At 40.2% G+C, this 20004-nt stretch overlaps 1 protein-coding gene across 1 annotated transcript in view; it reads left to right on the top strand.

Moving 5' to 3' along the window:
• The first annotated feature begins 5375 nt into the window (after positions 1–5375).
• The window catches only part of CRLF2 (cytokine receptor like factor 2), a 28492-nt gene continuing 13863 nt past the window's right edge, over positions 5376–20004 (top strand). The window contains exon 1 of the mRNA XM_048494101.1: positions 5376–5553. Coding sequence (XP_048350058.1) covers positions 5376–5553 — 178 coding nt within the window. The remainder of the gene's footprint in view (positions 5554–20004) is intronic.

The following is a 20004-nucleotide window of genomic DNA, read 5'->3' on the forward strand; positions in this document are numbered from 1 at the left end:
CCTGACTAAAACCAGAGTAAATGCATTTTTCTGTTGCATCAGTCATTTATAAACTTCCTCCTGATACTTTCATTTCCATTGCAGTGAAAAGGGAACTAGAAAGAAGGAGAACTCTTTAAGAATAGCAGTCTACTTATTTATAGTTCCTTTTTTCCTCTTTCTGATAACTTTTTACTACCTGTATGTTATCAGTGTAAGGGCAAATAAACACTAACTGTCATGTATAAACCAACTCCTTCAGTGTTTCCCAATAATATATCTTCATCAACTAATTTTGATGGCCTTGTGTGGACCTCATACAGACCCATGCCAAACAGAATAAGATATAACAGAGAACACAGTGCACAGCTTTTGCAATCAGCTCTCTTTCATGCTTTCCCTTATCATAAGAACATCCTCATTAGCTGCAGAAAGTTTGAAATCAACAGGAGCCACTCCTGCTGTCCATACACTGAAGCATTTTGTGTGTTGGCAAATGGCAATGTTTCTGTGTTTCTGTGGTTTGAAATATTTTATCTATACAAAACTGAAGAAACACCAATGAATGTACTTACCAGTGTAATCGACACAGGATTAGCACTTTATTCTTCTACCTTTTTCTATGTATTCACAAAATAGCCATTTCCATTTTATACTGGCACATAAATATTCCTTGTTTTCAGAGTCCCTAGTTCCCACATCTTTTCAGGTCAGCAAAAAAACCAATAGTTTGTGGGTTGAAAAATGCTCCTTTCTGTTCTGGGGGTATTCCCGGGGGTGGTTCCCCACTTTAGTTGGCTCCCAAAGGACTTATGACTCAGGAATGCACCCCCCTTCCTTCAGCAGTGCAGTCATTTTTCACTATGAGCTTTCTTTGCCACTTTGGAGACAGCATGGCAGACCTGTCCCTGGCTGTTGCTTTACCACCACCACTACCACTCCACTTTAGATCATTGGGCGAGTCACTTTCTCTGAAAAAGACAAAAAAATACCAATTTTTTACAAATTGTTTTCCCCCAAGTTCCTATTGTATTGCAGCAAAAGAAACTGTGGCATCTCAGGTTAAGAGATTTCTCATGGTATAATGTTTTCATGGAATCATTATCATCAGCATATAAGATTTTTAAACAAAATGCACAGTGTGTTTCAGGATAATCTAATACCATTAAAAACAACTCACTCTTGATCTTGGGTTACTTTCTCTGTAATTATGTTTAAAGAAATGAAACTTCAACTCACTCTCCCCACAAGATGTTGCAAAATTTGTGAAGAAAACCAAACCAACCCTTTCCTTTTTTGGAGAAGAACTGATGGGCCATTGTTGTGACTCAGATAGAAGTGTTGAGAGAAGTAGGTTGATTTAAAATATTATTAATCCATGTGATAAGGTGATCTAATAGATGTCTGTGATAAGTGTGGGAGGATTTAGAACTCATCTTTAAAGCATAGTAGCCTCTCTGGTTGTAAAGCATTTTAAAGCAACAAGGTATATCATTTTTTCTTTACATATATGTATGTAATAAATGCATATAATCAACAACTCTTTTGAATGACAAAATAAGTTATGTTGATTCTATGAACTGTTAATGAAAATTTGCACTTTCGCATTATTTTATCTATCTACAATGTTTGAATATTCCCTAAAAACCAAGTCAAGGAAAAGGTTTTTCAGTCAAGCCTTTTCTTGGATATTTTTTTAAAAAAATACAGCACACATAATTTTGATATGGGAAACACCAAATATACCTCACGCTCTTTCATAGCCCTATCAAGTACAGCCCAAGAAAAGCTTTTCCTGGTAATTATACTGCTAGAAATGAAAGTGGCTAAACTGAAGCTCCTTTAGTCACTGGAAAAGACAATAATGGCAGGAAATGTTGAAGTCCCTAGGAAAAGAGAAAGACCCACCATGAAATGGACTGACTCAGTAAAGGAAGTCACAATCTATGGTTTGCATGACTTGAGCGAGGCCATTCACAAGAGAACATTTTAGAAGTCATTGATTTAAAAGTCAGAAGAGACTTGATGGCACAGAATGCATCTGAACAGGTATCAGGATGTCCCTACCCTTGGTCAAGACTCTCTCCTTTTCGGCCTTACCTCCCAGTTCATTACTTCCAGTGTCAGCATGTGAATGATAAAAGTGCCATGTAAATATATGATGTGGAATAGCAACAGCTTTACACATAAACCAATATTACAGTTCCTGTTTAAGACCCATTTATCAGTGTATAAGAGAAACAGTTGATAGGGCTGGAGAACTGTGATAGGACTGTAAACAAATTCCAAGAACCTTTGATTGGCAATGAACTGTTAAAACTAATGGTTTGTGAATGAATAGAAATACTTACAGAGGCTGGGCTATAATTTGATACGTGCTCTGTAAAAAAATTGAGGTTTTAATGAGCAAGGTAAAAGGATTTATGAGCCAATTAAAAATACATTTTCTGTAGCAAATGAGAGTGAAATACAATGAAACTCTTTTAAAAGTGTAGCTATAGAATCAGTTGGAGGAATCAAAGGTAAAAGAAAGAAGTGTGTCTTGCTAAAATAACAGAGTTCCTAGAATATATAACATTGCACCAGAAAACCAACCACTTGTATTTCTATAGGAGGTGAGGCAAAAGGGGTGGGCAGCAAAGAAACATGTCTTGAACCATAGCTGGTTTGTTTGTTTCCCTAAATTAATTCCTTTTGCATATGTGTTCATTTTAAAGAGAGTATTATAATAATAATGCACATATTATTTTACAGAAAAACTAGGACATATAAACGTATTTGTTTTACACTGAGGTGGATGAAATGTTTATTTAGGAGCATAGTAGTTTTCTGCTTAAAAGAGCTTTGAGAATCTTATGGATGAAATCTACCATTAAATAAACCTGTTCAAGTTTCCCATTCATTTTCTCACTTGACATGATATTGAAAACACATCCATATAAAATGTACTTATTTACATAAAATCTTGGGATCACATCCATTTCCTGAAGTGCTATTTTAAAATAATGTATTTATTTAAAATGTTTATGTACTGCTTTGTTGTCATATGCTCAGTGGTCTCCAAATAGTATCATAAACAATAAAATCAACTGATTTAAACAAGCAATGCAACAGCAAATCAGTTTCCAAAAAACTTTTAAATAATTGAGCCATAATTTTCCCCTCAAGATCACCAGATATGACTCTTTGCGTGCTTCTCAAGGAAGCCCTTCCAAGTCACCAGTATACAAGCAAAAACCATCCCAGCCTTCCTCAGGATTGGTAGTTATTGTGACAAGCCACCTTATTGTGACAAGCCACAAAAATCCCTAAAGGAATGTTAATCTATTGATGTCTGTTTCTTCGTAGTATTGAAAGCTGAAAAAATGTGAGACATCCACGTATTTCTAGGAACAAATACAGGCCACATTAGATGTACGTTACTTGGATAGAATTGCTTGGCGTTTTCCCCTCCCCTCCTTTTCTAATATAGGTCAGTTCTGCACAGCATAATAATAGTGGGTTACATTCGATATTTTAGAGTCCAGGTCTATTTTAGAGTCCAGTTTCTCCCTTCGTATGGGTGCCCATTTCCATGATGGAATCGAGTTAAGACTGGAAGGAAATATTTCGATTACTTTAGCACAAGCCCAGGGTTGTTGTTTTTTTCTTATAACACAAATGTGCAGGACCATCCACAGTGTTCTGCATTTTGATTGGCTGTTCCTGTTGGGGAAGCAGCTTGAATGATCGTTCAGTGATTGATTGCCTCGTCAAAGGCAATGCTTCTGATTGGTGGAACCACAGTATGCATGGGGAAACCAAGCAGGAACCCCCCCCTCCTTTTTCTCTGCCTTTGGAAAGGAGCTGGTCCAGTGAGCAACATGGCAAGCATGTTGCACTATACAAAGTAAAAACTTTTGACCAATACTGGGCAGAGCACTATTCTCCATCCACATTCAATATTGTGCAAAAAACCACAGCACATGAGACACTAACCCCCCATGATATGCAAAATAACATTTGACCAATGGCGTGCATCTGCTTAACAGGATGCTCCAAACACCCAGAACATGTAATAAGAAAAAAAGGAAAAAGGGTCATTGTTATGAATCTACTGTTGTGCACAGTTGGGTGAAATGGCACTCAGCCACTGCCATGGGCAGAAAATGTGCTTGGAGAAAGTTTCAGGAAGGCTGGTCTGTCACACTCCTTGGTGGCTCAGCAGAAATGAAATTGACATGACATAAGGTGGGAAGAACACTTTAGGAACAGAAGTAATGCAAAGTTCTTGCCCAAACCAGGATATTTCCCTTGGTCAATCTGGTACATTTGTACCATGCAGAATCAACCATAGTTCAAATGGAGCATTTCATGTGTGTGTGTGTATGTGTGTGTGTGTGTGTGTTTGTGAGTGAGTGAGAGAGAGAGAGAGAGAGAGAGAGAGAGAGAGAGTGAGTAAGTAAGTAAGTAAGTAAGTAAGTATTGGCAGTGCACAACATTTTGAGTTGTCAAGTTACCAAATACAAACTTCTGTGCCACTTTCCACATTATCTTTAGCTGCCTTTCTTACATTGCAGAACACATCACTTTTCCCATTCTGCCTTTCTGCCTGTTTTTTGCAGCTGCCAAATATCTCCTTGCATCCATTTTGCAAGACACAACAACTTTAATGGGCTCTAAAAATCAGGACCACTTTTTCTAAAACAAAAGCCATGTAATACCTTTTATTAGGATCAACCAAACTGACACTAAATAATGTGCTAGCTTTCAAGTGCTCTAGAACACTTTATTAGATTTTGCCTGATTAAGAATTTTGCTTAGTGTCATTTTTGTTCATCCACATAAAAGTTTTTACATGGCTTGTTTTGTGGTTACCTGGAACCTTTTCCTCCTAACCGTGTGGAAAGACAAGGGGAGTGGGAAACCGTCTTTAGGAATGCTATCCCAATTGGATGCAAAAAAAAAGCAAGCTGTATTGAGAAATATATTTCCTGTTGAACCCCAACTGAAATGAAAACAAAAGAAAAACAGTAAAACCAAGGTATTTAATAACAAAAATGCAATAAAAACAAATGAAATCTGTGCATAGCCCTGGAACTGTTTTGCACAGTCATTATAAAGCATTTCAGGACAGTAAAGAGTAGTTAAGATGTTAACATGTTAAATCACTTCAAAACCATATTTAAAATGTGCCATTTATCCTAAGTGAAAACATGTAATAAGAGTTCCCTCCATCATCTCTTGTGTGGTGTAATGTCCCTTTAACTGGTATTTAACAGATTAGGTATTTGTGGGGGAGTGGGAGTTGGGGGGGCAGGTTCAGTTCAGCTTTGCGGAATGCATACCCTTATGCTGCATTCATCGAAAGAATGTTCTATTTGAATGTTAGTCTTTTTGAAATCACTTATGGTAACATGGGCAATACCATCAAACAGTTTGTAACTGAACTTAAACTTCAAGTGAGACGCTGTGAATTTGGTTCTGCAGTTAATGAGATGCCTAGAGACAAAATAGTTTTTAGTGTAATGGAGAAGTTAAAGGAAAGACTTATGGAGGAATCTGATCTTACTCCTGAGAAAGCAGTTGAGATGTGTCAGTTAGCCAAATAAACAACTCCGCTGCGAACCATGGCAACTTTTTCTAATAGCTATATGAAGTGTCTGTGATAGATAAAGGCTGTGAAGAGATTCCTGTCCAGGCACTTGTACATAAGAAGTCATAATTTAAATGTAGACATGATTATGTTAGAAACAAATAATGTTTTCAGTGTGGTTTTGTGCATAAGTCTCAAAAATGTCCAGCATTTGAAAAGATTTGCTATTAATGTGACAGAAAAAATACTATGCCAAATTGCGTAATGCAACATCTACAACTTAGAACAAAGTCAACAAATATACCAAATTCATGACCTGGATTTATATAGTCTGTTTATAGGAGTATTGATTCACAATGCTTTTGGTTCTGCTGTTACCAAGCCCCAGGGTTGTGTGCTGATATAACTTTAAGAGGACTCTTTGGCCCTTTCCGCATGGAGGCGGAAGGGCTTGGATCGGCGTTGCTGACGCCGACCCGGCAGATTTGGCCGCAGCGACCATCCATATGGAGCCGGTCCCAGAAGAGACACCACAGGAAGAGCGGTGCAGCTGGTCATTGTCGCCCGGTCGGCATTTCACCCTGGTGGCTCTCCGGCCCTCCAGCGTAATGCATCTCCGGGGCCTGGGGACCGCCTCCCCTGCCCTGCAAGGGCCAGCCTGTTTCCGCTTTGTCGCCAGAGCAGGGGGGGGGTATGTCCCCAGGAGCCTCGGCTTGGCGTGCCGGAAGGGAGCCGGAAAGCAGGTAAGTGAAGGGAGTAGTGTTGGGAAGCCTGGAAACAGCTGCCGTTTGGTAATGCGGCAGCGGCTTCCAGCCAGCGTTCAAAAGAACCACGCTGGGGAAGGCGTGGTTTGGAAACGGCTTGACTTGGCAGCTGGTCAGGCCCGGCGTGAGCAGCTCATGCCCTGTTAATGAATGGCAGCCTGGGGACGGCGTTTTTGCCATCCCCAGGCTGCCATATTCCGCCCGTGCGGAAAGGGCCTTTGTAAGGTTTAAGGTGGATACAGTGACTAAGGCAAATTATTTGCCAGTTAAAATATCCAAATGATTTTCCAATTAAAATATCCAAATGATTTGCCAGAAAATATTAATTAAATGTGATACCACTCCTGAGGTTTATGGTGGAACACGAATAAAACCTTTGGGAACATTGTCCTTGAAAGTCATGCAACAAAGGGAGAAGCTAGACTATTGTTTTACATTTCAAATACAACTGCTCTACTGTTAATGGGTAGGTTAACCCATGAGACCTTGGATTTGGTTTGTCAAGTTGATGTTGTACATCCAGCTGAACTTTTGTCATGGGAATAGTTGTTTGCAATGTATTCTGATGTTTTTGAAAGTCTTGGGGGAATTTAAAGGTTTTTGCTATATACATGTTCTCTCAGTTATTCAACAATTGTCAGGTACTTTTTGCAGTACTGCATAGGCTAAAGGAGACTTTATGTCAAATGGAACATCTAAAGTTGTAGGGCCTTCAGTTTGGCTATCACATTAAAAAAAGGGAAGTTATGCACATGTCTTGATCCACATCGCAATCTGTAGGCAACATTATAAAGCAATCCGTAGGCAACTATACTGTTCCTACAATAGATAATGTTTTGAGTTGATTCACTGGAATGATTTTTTTAAACTATTCTAGATGAGAAGGATGAGTATTGGCAAGTGAAACTGGGTGAAGCTTCATCAGTTTGTATACATTCAATATGCCTTGGGGGAAGGTATTGTTTTCATCAGTTTCCATTTGGACTTAAATCCTCCAGTGATGTATTACAGCAGAAAAATAAGGAAGCTTTGGGGCATATTAAAGGAGTATATATGATACCTTATGATATGATCGTAGTGGCAAAAACCTCTGAGGAGCATGATCAGACTTTCATCAAGTCATGGAAACAGCAAGGGCTAAGAACTTCAAATTTAATAAGAAAAAGATTCAATTTAAGGTCGACTCTGTACAGTATATGGGTCATATAATGAATGCCTAAGGTGTTCAATCGGATGATGATAAAATGAAGGCTATTTGAGAAATGCCACATCCACAGAACAGATAAGGTGTTCTCAGATTCTTGGGATCTGTGCACTATTTATTTATTGAAAAGGAATGTATTATTTCAGTGGATGCCAGAACATCAGAAGGCTTTTGAAATGGATAAACAGCAGTTCTATCAGGCAACTGTACTTCAGTATTTTGATATTACAAAATCAGTAGTTGGGCAGGCAGATGTGTCAAAAGATGATCTGGAAGCACGTTTGCTTCAGAAGAATAGGCCAATGTCCTATGCTTCAATGTCACTTAGTTCATCAGAACATAGTTACGGTCAAATAGAGAAGGAACTGTTTGCTGTATTATATGCAATTAAAAATTTTCACCAGCATGTGCTTGGTAAGGTTGTTGTTGTTCAAACTGATCATAAACCATTGGAAGTAATGTTTAAAAAGTCAATTGGTAGTTCTCCTGCTTGTTTGCAGAGTATGCCTCTACAGCTTCAGATGTGTCAACTTAACATAGGGTAAATCCCAGGCAAATACATGTCTCTTACTGATACATTATCACGGACTACTGTGGATGTTCCTATAAGTGATGAAGTATCAGTAGAAGGCGAGAGAGTAGTATATGCATTGAGTACAATAGCTATGCATGCAGAAGGAACAGCTACTATTGCAGGAAGCCATGAGTCAAGACTGTCAACTTCAAACAGTAGTAACCCTTATAAGGCAAGGATGGTCTCAGCATTTGAGATATGTCCCTACTGTTGCAAAGCCATTTTGGTCTGTGAAGGATTCCTTACACTGTGAAGAGGGTATTCTTTATGAGGGAGAAAGACTAGTTCCTTTTCAATCTTCTGTGCAGCCCCACATTGGGATTGTACAGGCCAGCGAACAGCAAAGTTATGTATAATTCAGAAGGGTTACAGTTTAGAGTTGGTATTGTTACCTCCCATGCGAATGTTTCAAAGTGCTGTTCACAAGCTGCCTCAGAGGCAGAAGTTAAAGAGTTATTATTGAAGGGAACTTTACAGAAGGTTGTTAATTCTAATGCTCCAAATAGCAAAATATGCTTTCTCAACTCTGTGACTCACATTAGGGTTTTGGAGAACTAAAACTACAGCAAGAGGGTTAATGTATTGGTCTGGTATGTGTAATAATATTGAAACAGTTGTGGGCATGTCTTGCACCAAAAGATCAGAAGGAGCCATATGAGATTTCTGAATTACTGTGAGAAAAGCTGGCTATAGATATTTTTGAATATGGTTCCCCCCATTCCTTCTTGTGATAGGTTTTCAAAGTGTCTTGAAGTATTGAGCTTGCCTGATAATACTGCAAGAACTGTGATTGCTAAACTTAAGGCTATCCTTGCTCCACATGGCATTACTAAGATGGATTTGAGATGGATATGTCTTTTGCTAGTCAAGAGTTTTTGCAGTCTGCTCATGATTGGGGGTTTGAACAACATTTTAATATCCCTGAATACCCACACTCAAATGGAATGGTTGAACTTATTAACAAGGCAGAAGATGCACACTCACATTTAGCATTACTAAAGTATCACAATACATATGTTACTGGAATGTTGTATTCATCAGCTCAGATGATGACGGGCAGAATGTTAATAAACAAACTGCCAGTGACCATGGGTTCATTGTCCCCTAAAATAACTACGGGGTGTGATAAGATTTTCAGAGAGTACAGGATAGGCAAAAATACTTTTATGATCATACAGCTTAAGCCTCCCCCCACAATGCCATTTTTCTTTTGGAAAACACCGGTGTCCACCTGGTGCCGAGTGAATGGAGGCCGGCGTTTTCCCCGCACCGGCGCAGATCCCTCTTACCTTGTCCCCTGGCCATCATCACTCTGGAGAGGCCAGGGGACACGCCTCCTGACCTCCGGCCCTGGAGGCATTGCCTTGATCACGGGAGCGTGTCCCCTGGCCTCTCCAGTGCGATGGCAGCCGGGAGACAAGGTAAGAGGGATCTGCGCTGGTGTGAGACAAGGTAAAAGGGATATGTGCATGCTGTGTGTGCTGTGCTGGCGTGCCCGTGCGAACGAGGCCCTGTGGGTGGCTGGGGCACCAGAGCTGTTTGCAAAGCACCATGCTGACGGCCTGGGGGGAGGGGTGCACTGGTGGTAAGTATGCCAGGGCACCCCCATTTGCGAGGCCCGTGTGGAATGGGTCTAAGTCTAATGTTTAAAACCCTGATATGTAGTGTTATGAGCCTTATAGTATGTTTAGCAGGAATATGGAAAATATTAATTAGGATAACAATGTACCTTGAGAAACACGCGTTCTGCAGGGTGAAGAAGGACATCCCAGATATCCCATGGTAGACTTGCCTTTTCACCATAAAGATATACACCTGCATGACTGCATTGTTTATCTATGGTTTTAATAATCTTTTAATCTATTTTTATGTGTATGTACTTTTTTGTGAATGGAAGATGTGGTGTAATGTCCCATTAACTCGAACAGTTTCTCAGCACAGGTATAAAGCATTTATTACCTTAGTGTTTTCTGGGCAGCCAGTTGTCGATTGCAGCCTAATTCTGTGTGTAGCCTTCTTCAAGAGACTTCTTGAGATATTAATAAACAGTGCTAAGTGGGACACCTGATTATTTCATGAATATCCTTTACATCCTCATCTGATATAAACATATTACATTTTGTCGAAGGCTTTCACGGCCGGATTCAACTGGTTGTGGTGGGTTTTCTGGGCTGTGTGGCCGTGGTCTGGTAGATCTTGTTCCTAACGTTTCGCCTGCATCTGTGGCTGGCACCTTCAGAGGTGTATCACAGAAAAAAGTCTGTTTCACACTGTGTCTAGTGAGAAAGGAAAGTTTAGTATATTGTCCATGTCCCAGGGTGGGGAACCAATCAGTAAGTGTTTGGGTGGAACTTGCTATGCAAAGGTGTGGTTGAGTGCATTGTATTGCGGGTGGGGTTATCAGTCCATTTTTTAAGTATTGGGAGCCAAGCTTTGTTAATTTTCAGAGTCTCTTCTTGTTGAAGTTGTCTTGGTGTTTGTGAATTTCAATGGTCTGACATAGTAACCTTCTGAATTGTCCAGAATTTCAGTGTTCTCAAATAAAATGTTATGTTTTATATTATATCTATGCTCATCTATACGCACTTTCACTGGTCTCATCATCCCCATGTATATTTTATTGCAGGGACAAAAAATAATAAAAATACACTGTGATGTTGCAATTTGAGAAACTCTGACATTTCCATGTTACTCCTGAGAAGACATCCTTTATCTCTTTGACATTCAAAGACAAAGTACACTGTCTACAACTTCCACATTTAAAATGCCCACGCAAATGCTTACTGATTGGTTCCCCACAAGATCTACCAGACCACGGCCACGGAGCCCGGAAAATCCACCACAACCAGTATTACACTTTGTCTTCAATTTTAAAAGAAAAATATTCAGAAAAAAAGGTTTCCCCTTTTTTGTGATTCCTTCCCTGTTCTTCATATCTTCATATGGTTTTCAAGACATGCAATTAGATTGGACAGAGATGTACTATTAAAAGCCATTTAGTGTGCAGTCAACAAATCAAACGTATCTGCTAGTGCAGGGCAGCATGTTACATGATAACTTCGAACAGCCACCACAGGAGGGCACAGATGTTCAGTCTAAGCTCTCCTGCTCACTGAGTCAATGCTATTAGCTGTTGAAAAGCATTTAGCGGAAAAGCAAGAATGTAAAACACACTGACATACAAAACCAATTCTGTTTTTAATGCAGATTTAGACTTAAAGGCTTATCTTCTTGTTTATACTTAGCATCAGTGTTCCATTGCTGCCACCTGCTGGAAATATGACATTTAAGATTTCACTATAACATCTCCATTGGGTATGTGCGTTTTGCCATCAAGTTACAATTAACTTATGGCAATCCTACAAGATTTTAAAGGCAAGAAACATTCAGAACTGATTTGCCATTGCCTGCTTCTGCATCATATCCCTGATATTTGTGGAGGACACCCATCCAAGTACTTGCCAGGTTCAAAGCTAAGAGCTTATGACCAGCCTATTGTCATCCAGCAAGTTTCCTAGTCTGGCACCTTAGCCACTACATCATCTCAATTGCAACAAACTACTTACTTTACTAATTTCACCAAAGTTGGTTTTCAGTATATACATATACTACTCAGAACTCACTCAATAGCCACTGACATTCTGTTTCCTAAAGGCACTGACTCCAGTTGACTTTGGTAAGAGCTTATCTTTGCTCAAGGCAAGGACTGACGAAAAAGAGAAACCACAGTGTAAGAATAACTCATTGTAATCACAGATGAGCCTTCTGCTTTGTTGCTGGACAGGTGCTGTCCCTCTTCTCTGCGAATACTGGGGAGTCTGGCCCCAAACATACTAGCTCTTCTGTAGAAAAAGAACAGGTTTCTAGATGCCCCTATTTGCCCCTATGGAAAAGATGTTCAGTATGAGATTCTGATCACCAGCACTTTGTTTATCTATTTGTAGCTGCAAATTTTCAAGCAACTTAAGGGCAAAATAGACATGGTGGCATTCACTGGTCCAACCTGTGGACACGCCATTTTAAAGTGATTTAAAAATGCTGTGAACAACTGATTCTGACTGGACCACAAGTGTCAAAACAGATATGGTGTTGGAGACAGGTCATTTCAGCACTTGAAAAGGAACAAAGGGGAAAAATAAGGGTGCATCATCCCACCACACTGTGGACCCGATCCAGATCAGACTTTTAAGGCATTTTAAAATCACTTTGAAGTTTAAGTTGGTGTCCACAAGTCAAACCTGTGTACAGTCAAACAAAGATTTTACATCTAAAAAACAGAATTCATTTTCCAATATCTCTTTCTCAAGCCTTCCTCCCCTCTTGTAAACTTTCTCTTCAGTTGAATTCCCAGATTCATTTCCTTCCACATACATATGGAAGTAAACTGTGACTGATGGAAGCACATAGTAAAATAAATGCTGTTAATCTTTAAAATGCTACTGGACTTATTTGTCAGTCTGTTATAATATGGCTAATATGCCTATCCCTTCTAATTTTTTATTTGCCTCTTTGGGGAAAACATACATGTTGTCTGCGATTTACCAACTAAAAGTCTTGGGATTCACATTCACAGATTTTCTATTGGTTTGTCTAGGTCTGTTCCTACATAAAATAAAACCTGTTCAAGATGATCTAAACTAGTGTGAAACTTATTGAAAATAGAAAAATGTAGACAAGACTTTCTCATTAACACAAGAATGGCATCTCAATGATCAAGCTCAAAGGGTTGCTTATAACTGAAGAATAATTTTGGGCTGTAGACCAATGAAGTTTAATTGGCTTGTGAGGAAAGGGCCAAAGTGATGACATTTGCCAGCAAGAAATTTTTTCTATGGTTATAAAAACTACACTGGCTGCCGATCGAGTATTGGGTCATGTTTAAAGTTTCTGACCTTTAAAGCCATTCGCAGCCTTGGACCGGCATATCTAAGGGACCGTCTCTCCCTGTATTGCCCGTTAGGCCCCTCCACTCATCAGAGGTGGACCTGCTGGTGATCCCTGGCCCCAAAGCGATCCAGATGGCCTCTACAAGGCTCCCAGGTGAGATCAGGGCCTTGCGGGACATACAAAGTTTCCGCAGGGCCTGCAAAACGGACCTGTTCCGCCAGGCATTTGGCCAGCCGGGGTAATATCGGAAATTTGCTATACAAAAGCATCTGACCTCCCATGGGCGCAAGAAAGGGGGAGGAGAGGAACCTTCTGACATCATCTATAAATTATGGTTCTTTTAATTTTTGTGGGGGTTGATTGTTTTAAATTGATGTTAGTGTTTTAATGTTATATATTTTGTTGTGAAACGCCCCGAGCCCCTCGGGGGAGGGCGATGTATAAATTGAATCAAATAAATAAATAAATAAATAAATAAATAAATAAATAAATAAATAAATAAATAAATAAATAAATAAATAAATAAATAAATAAATAATACTGTGGAAGAATTAGAACACAATGTATTAAATGCTTTTTATGGTATCATACATGCTAATTTGACAGGCCACAACACAGAGTCTGGTTATATTGAGGGGCAGGGAAAGAAGGTGTCCCAATATCATCTGACTGAGCCTGTTTTTCTATAGCAGTGGCAGCAGGGGCGCAACTGGCAGAGAGCCAGTAAGGGAGCAGAAGTTATTGTTTTCACCTTGGTATGCTTCCGCTGCTACTCTAGACAAAGCCTTTGCCTTTCCATTCACTTACGTTGTGAGATCACCAGTATCGTTACCACCACTTTAGGATGAGCAGAAGTTAAACTGCAGCCATGGTAACAATTCGGCTGCTAGCTTTTGGGTGTAGTTCTGTCTGCATGTGCTTGCTTGAGAAGAGGAGGATGAGTGAACTAGGAAGTCAAGCCTCAGCTTCTGCAGAAATGGGAAGTGGCTTTTTGCTAGACAAATGGTCAATTGCCCATAACCAACATGATGGAATTAGGAAAGGCTCCCCCTTTACCACTTCCTGAAGAGTAGCAGAACTCATGGCACGTCTTTTCAGAATTGTGCAGACAATGTAAACAATGTCCAAGGTAGGCCCATTATTGTGTCATCAGTGTGTAGTATGGTAACAGGGAGAAATAGTGCTGGAAGAAAGTGTACTTTCTAAATAGATATCAGTGCAGAAGACTAATGTGCATGCCTGATATGGTCTAGTGCATCCCTGATGGCTTCCAGCTCAGCACAGGACTCCTTTATGTTTCAGTGATCACACAATGACTAGAACCACAAATCCACCTTCAATTCACATCTGGTGGAATTCTGTGGCATCTTTATCCATGACCAAAGTAGCAATGTTTTCATGGAAACATTATAGCAGAATGTGTGTATAAAGTGCTATCATCACAATTGACTTATGGCAACCCAGTAGAGTTTTTTAGGCAAGTGTTGCTAGACAGACCCTGTTTGTGATAAAGTGATATCTCTACCACCTCAGCCAACCCTTGGGGTACTTAGTAGTGAAATTCCAAAATTGGAGAGCCTGATTTGGGCATTGGCTCAGTGTACCCAAGAACTATGTCTAGACTTGTCTCCCTCCAAAGAAACTTGCACAATGCTTCTCTCACATCCTTCCTGACAGATTAAGTCAGCACAAAGACCTTGCCCTGAAGAGAGATTCCATCTCCGACCCTGGACCATACAATCTGATAAAGACAATGGATGTGCTTACCTGCCCAGTGTTGTACTAACTAATGTTTGACTAATATCTGTAATGATCACCTTATTTTGCATTGTCATTGTTTCACAGCTGTGATTTCATCAGCTAACTTCTCCCTTGGAGTCACTCCCAAGCCTGGAACCTTAGGCTGATGTCTAAACATTAGACCAACAACCCAGTCATTGGTTGATATCTGTCTCTTGTCTTTCCCTTGGAAGGCAGGAAATCTCTTTGTTTTGGGAGGTTAAAGATCATTCGACATAACCCTGAGAATCCATTTTTCCCTGTAAGAAGCCCACTCTCCCAATTGATGGTGTTTACTATCTCTGGACATCTCTCTGTGTAATACTGTTCCACAGCACTGTTTATCCAGAGCTAAACATGAGTCACTCAGTTTTGTTCATTGGACCATTCTGCTCCAAGATCAGGTGACTACAACTTTTATTGCCCCTCCCCTTATCTATTCCAGACCAATCCCAGAACTGTCTATATCCTAGGACTGAGTGTGCCCAGAGGCATATTTGGGGAACTGGTACCTGGGGCAACACTCCCCTGTGATCCACTTAAGCCAGGCAGGGTGGCAGCAGCTGGAAGGCCTGCGGCTTGCTACAACCTGCTGACTGCTGCCGCCCGCCCCCCCAACCTCCATCAGCGCCTGCCCTGCTGCCTCACCTTTGGTCTCTTGTGGGGCGGGCAGAGGGGTGCCCGGCAGGCCCATGGAAGGCTTCAGTCTGTGGGGGGCCATTTTTCACTCCCCCATTTGACCATATAGGTGGCAACCAGGGACCTGGGTTTGGAAAAAGTAATTACTTGGGCATCGGTAGCAATTCCAATTCCAGGCTTTAAAATAACTTCCCATATTACACAAAGTAAAGACAGTATGTGGTGTTTTTCATGTTGATTCTAGATGAGAAGTACTGTCATCTCTGAGAGGTATCTGGGATCCAAAGAAATAGTGGGCACAATACAACCACCTAGCTCTTTGGATCAATCTGACTCTGTACACAGCAACCTGTTGCCATAGTAGGCATAGGACAGTGGTGGCGAACCTTTGGCACTCCAGATGTTATGGACTACAATTCCCATCAGCCCATGCCAATTGGCCATGCTGGAAGGGGCTGATGGGAATTGTAGTCCATAACATCTGGAGTGCCAAAGGTTCGCCCCCACGGGCACAGGAAATGTAAAAATAATCTTGCATGGCTACTGCACTTTCAGGCCTGTCCTATGCAGAGAGCTGTGTGCCTAAGTCATTAAACCAATGGATGTAAATGTGCACAGTTAGTCTCTCACTAAAGCATCAAGTGACAGCTGACAACCTAGTCACCAGAATAAAAAATATCCCCATTGTTGCTAAGTTGTTGAGTGCTTTGGCTGGAGAACTGGCGGTTCCCCTGGAGGGCTGCAGGTAACAAGCTGAGTTTAACAGCCCCAAAGTGACTGTTCATGTTGGATCTGGCAAGCAGCAGGATGGGAAGAGTTCACAGGTGAGCAATTTAAATAAACAAACTGCACATTTGATAAACAAACCGTAAAAATGTTAATGTTGTTGAAATAAAAAAAACCCTTTCCTTTTCTCATTGATGTTAGGGATTCAAAGTCTCCAGGCACAGTGGCCCAAGCCAATGATGATCCGATCTCTTGGGACATTCTGTCTCTTGACAACAAGGTTGTGAGATCTAAGCTAAGAGACAATATTCAGGAGCCCTGTGGCTTGTGCCAACAGATTATGTCTTTGGCAAACTCAGTCTTTCAAAGAGTGGTAGGGCTGGGTCTTGGCACAGGTCAATCAACTCCCTATGAATTCCAATCCTAGTACCCTCCCCTGCTCTGATAAGTCTACAGATCTTCAATATTGACTTAACCACCATAGATTTGGTCGGCGTGGATTCCTTCTTTTCTATCTGTTCCTTTTTTATTCTATCCAGAAATATTACAACATTCCCTCAGATCAAAAAGAATCACATCTCAAAAGCCTCTTAATTGACCCCCATTGTCACTTTTTTCACTGCTATGAATGATTCTGAATTGATGAAAAGGGACTTTTAGGGATTGACAGTAGGGACAGCGCGGCAGGAGCAGGTTCAGAGATGAAGAGGAATCAACCCCCCCTTCAAAAAGATAAAAAGAGGCAGAAGTTCAGTGAACCTTACTGCAGCTGTAACTTCTCCATCTTTTCTTTTCATTCTTGTGTGGAAATAGAGGCAAGCTGTTTCATATCTTTAGGGGGTTTTGAGGGGATAGTTGTGAACTGAGATGAGAGAGGCTCCAACTGCTCTTGATCAGCAATTCATCCTCACAGTTTTAACTGATTTCTTGCTTCTTTTTGCTTCCTGTTCTCAACTCACATCTTATAGACTTATGTAACATATACACGATCTCACCCACACATTCTCAGAAAACTAACAAGCAGTCTGCTAATTCTGCCCTGTATTTAAGTTGAAATGTTAAGTTTGGCTGGTTTAATCACACACAAAAAGTGTGTCTCCTACATCTGATGTAATTTTTTCTCCCACTGAACCTCACTTTATTTTACGTCTGGGACATATTATCACAAGCTCTGTTGTGCAAGATTAGTTCTCTGAAAACCCAAAGCCTGTTTTCCTAGGCTATTTTAGATTAGTGAACAGTTGCTGTGCTATGGCTCTGTAAGGGGTATATCCTCAAGAAATCATAGTAGGGTTTGGGTGTATTAAAAGGAAAAAGGAAGCAAAATATTTCAATGAGCAAATCTGATTCACCAATACTCATGCTAATGGTAATGAAATCTACATAAATCAGAGCAAAGAAGGAGGGACCATATTTTTCAGGGCACTTCTTTGTTATACCAAGCTTTTTGGCCAATGACCATGGACGTCAGCTTCACCCTATATCTTTTTAAAATTCTCTTGAGAGAACAGCTTGTGTATGTTCTATTTCTTTCTAATGTTCTAAGAAGCACTGTTTTGGTCTTCTGGAGATTTTCTGAATGATTACAAATGCACATATCAGAAATCACTGATGTTTTCTTGGTTTCTTTAACTTCCTATGTAAAAGGAACAAGTGTGGATCAGTTATGAAACTTGCTGATGCCTAGGGCAAGCCAATGCACCTGTTATACTAAGCAAAGTTTGAAGCCTGCCATCTGCTTAAGTAACCTTCCTCCAGTGTAGTGGCTCTTCCTTCAACAGAAGAGCCACTGGTGCTGGAGAAAGTCTCACTAGGCTGGAAGAATCACTTCCATGCTAAGCTAGGATACCACTCAAATCATTTAGCCTAAACTGCTTCTTGGGTTTGCTGTGACAATAAGAATATCAGGACTGTGATTTTTTAAAAAAAATCAGTTCCATTTGTATATTCAGCAAAAATATCTTCAATTAATTAATTTATGGGGGTCAATTTGAGGTCATGGGCCACAGCTTTTGTTTACAAAATCAGTCAGTGATTTACCCTCTCCTGCCTTATATGGGAGGAAAATACCTGACAGGACATATGCTTTGTATGGAGCTATCAGACTCTGGCACATTTGTCTTCCATATAACTCAACTTTCCTGCAAGGCCATTAATTGATTCAGAAACTGACTTGCTGTTTATATATCACAAAAAACATGAACAAAAACTGATTAATTTAGAACTGTCATTCTGCTTTCCATTATTTGTTATCTACAAAAGGGATGAAATTCAAGTGAGACATGTGGACGTCGGCTGAGAGGAGCAATGTGGTTTATATAATTTATGTGTGTCTTTGAAGTGTGTCTTACCCCAGAAGAGGTGTGATTCCACCACTGTGCAGCTGCCACCCACCCCCACCACCCCCAGTGCTGGAACATGCTTCTGCTGCCACTGTTGGTGTAGTGAGGATGGGCCAGGTGAGCAGCTGACTTTAGTCAGCTGCCTCCTGGCCTTTGCTGACATTATGCTGACAGCCCGTACTGAGGACTTAAACCACCCTTTTGGGTGCTGTAAATCCATCGAGGACCATAGAGCCTTCTCGGCAGCAAGGAGGCTTTTTAACTTTTTGAGCCTCCCCGCACCACCAAAAAGCCTCTTTAGGGGCAACAGGTAGGTGTGGCCACAGCATTACAGCTGGGCTTCTGGGGGTGCCTGATTGAGGGAAAGTAGCTGGCCCAAGGTTGCTCAGTGAGCATCCTTTTAAGTGGAGATTTGAACATGGGTTTCCCCAACCTAACTGCTTCCCTTTAACTACTATCCCAGGCTGTCTTTCACCATAATGATCTGAGAAGAGAACTGAAGGAGTAGTGAAAAGCATTGAAAAAAATGAAAAAAGCAGCCACAAGTGGTGAAATTCACAGCCATATGTGTGATACCATATGTCTTAGTAAATTTAAAGTCTGGCATACAGAAGTTTTAAGATATGTGAGAATATATCACCACTAAAGTTGGGATATTTTGCATGCTACAGGGCTGTTTCCTATAGTCATTTCCTGTAGAATTTTTTTTTGATACAAAATAAAGATATGCAGTACTTTAAGTTAGTCATAGAAAAGTTGTGCTCTGGTTTACATAGATGATAATTTGATCATAGAGGATAGTAGCAGATATGGCACTGGGCATTCAAGTCTTTATTGTAACCCTGCTCTGGAGCAACCTGTTGGCTTCACGATCATTGGCACAGTGTAAGTTGAAACCTGGGTTTTTAGCACAAATGCTGAGATTAAGAATTCTGTAAATGTTGTATGTATTCCTTGCATAAAGTATAATTAGACGTAAATTAATATCTAATATAATGAATTTCAGGTGTTTTACCAAGTATGTTTTTAAACCCTGCCTTAAAAAACTATATCACAAACTAAAGTTTTGTACTATTTGATATTATGTGTTGATACAATAATTTTGAGCATAAGGGAAGAAGCAAGGCATAAACCACTCAATATATTATAACTTTCTGGACTGATCTCAACAGAGAAAAACTGTGAAATTTTGACTACAACATAACAGATTTGTAATATGAAACTGGGATTTTACTAAAATAAAATGACAATCCTATAAGTTAGTCTAGAGTTTAGATTGGAGTAACTCTGCATAGAGTTGCATTCCAAGTAAAATTTAAACACACATGTTTGAAGGTTTTCCATTATAAAAAGCCCTAATCAACATTGATTATTATGCCTATAAAGCACAAATAAGATTGCAGGGATTTGTATCCTTGATTTTCTTTAGACACGTTGGCACAGTGAAAGTTGAATTAATTAAATGTTATGCCTATCTATAGTTCTATAGTTCTATAGATCTATAGAACAACTCATCAACTAAGAGATTTTTCATG

This window comes from Sphaerodactylus townsendi, linkage group LG04, assembly GCF_021028975.2.
Source record: "Sphaerodactylus townsendi isolate TG3544 linkage group LG04, MPM_Stown_v2.3, whole genome shotgun sequence".
Classification (NCBI taxonomy): Eukaryota; Metazoa; Chordata; class Lepidosauria; order Squamata; family Sphaerodactylidae; genus Sphaerodactylus; species Sphaerodactylus townsendi.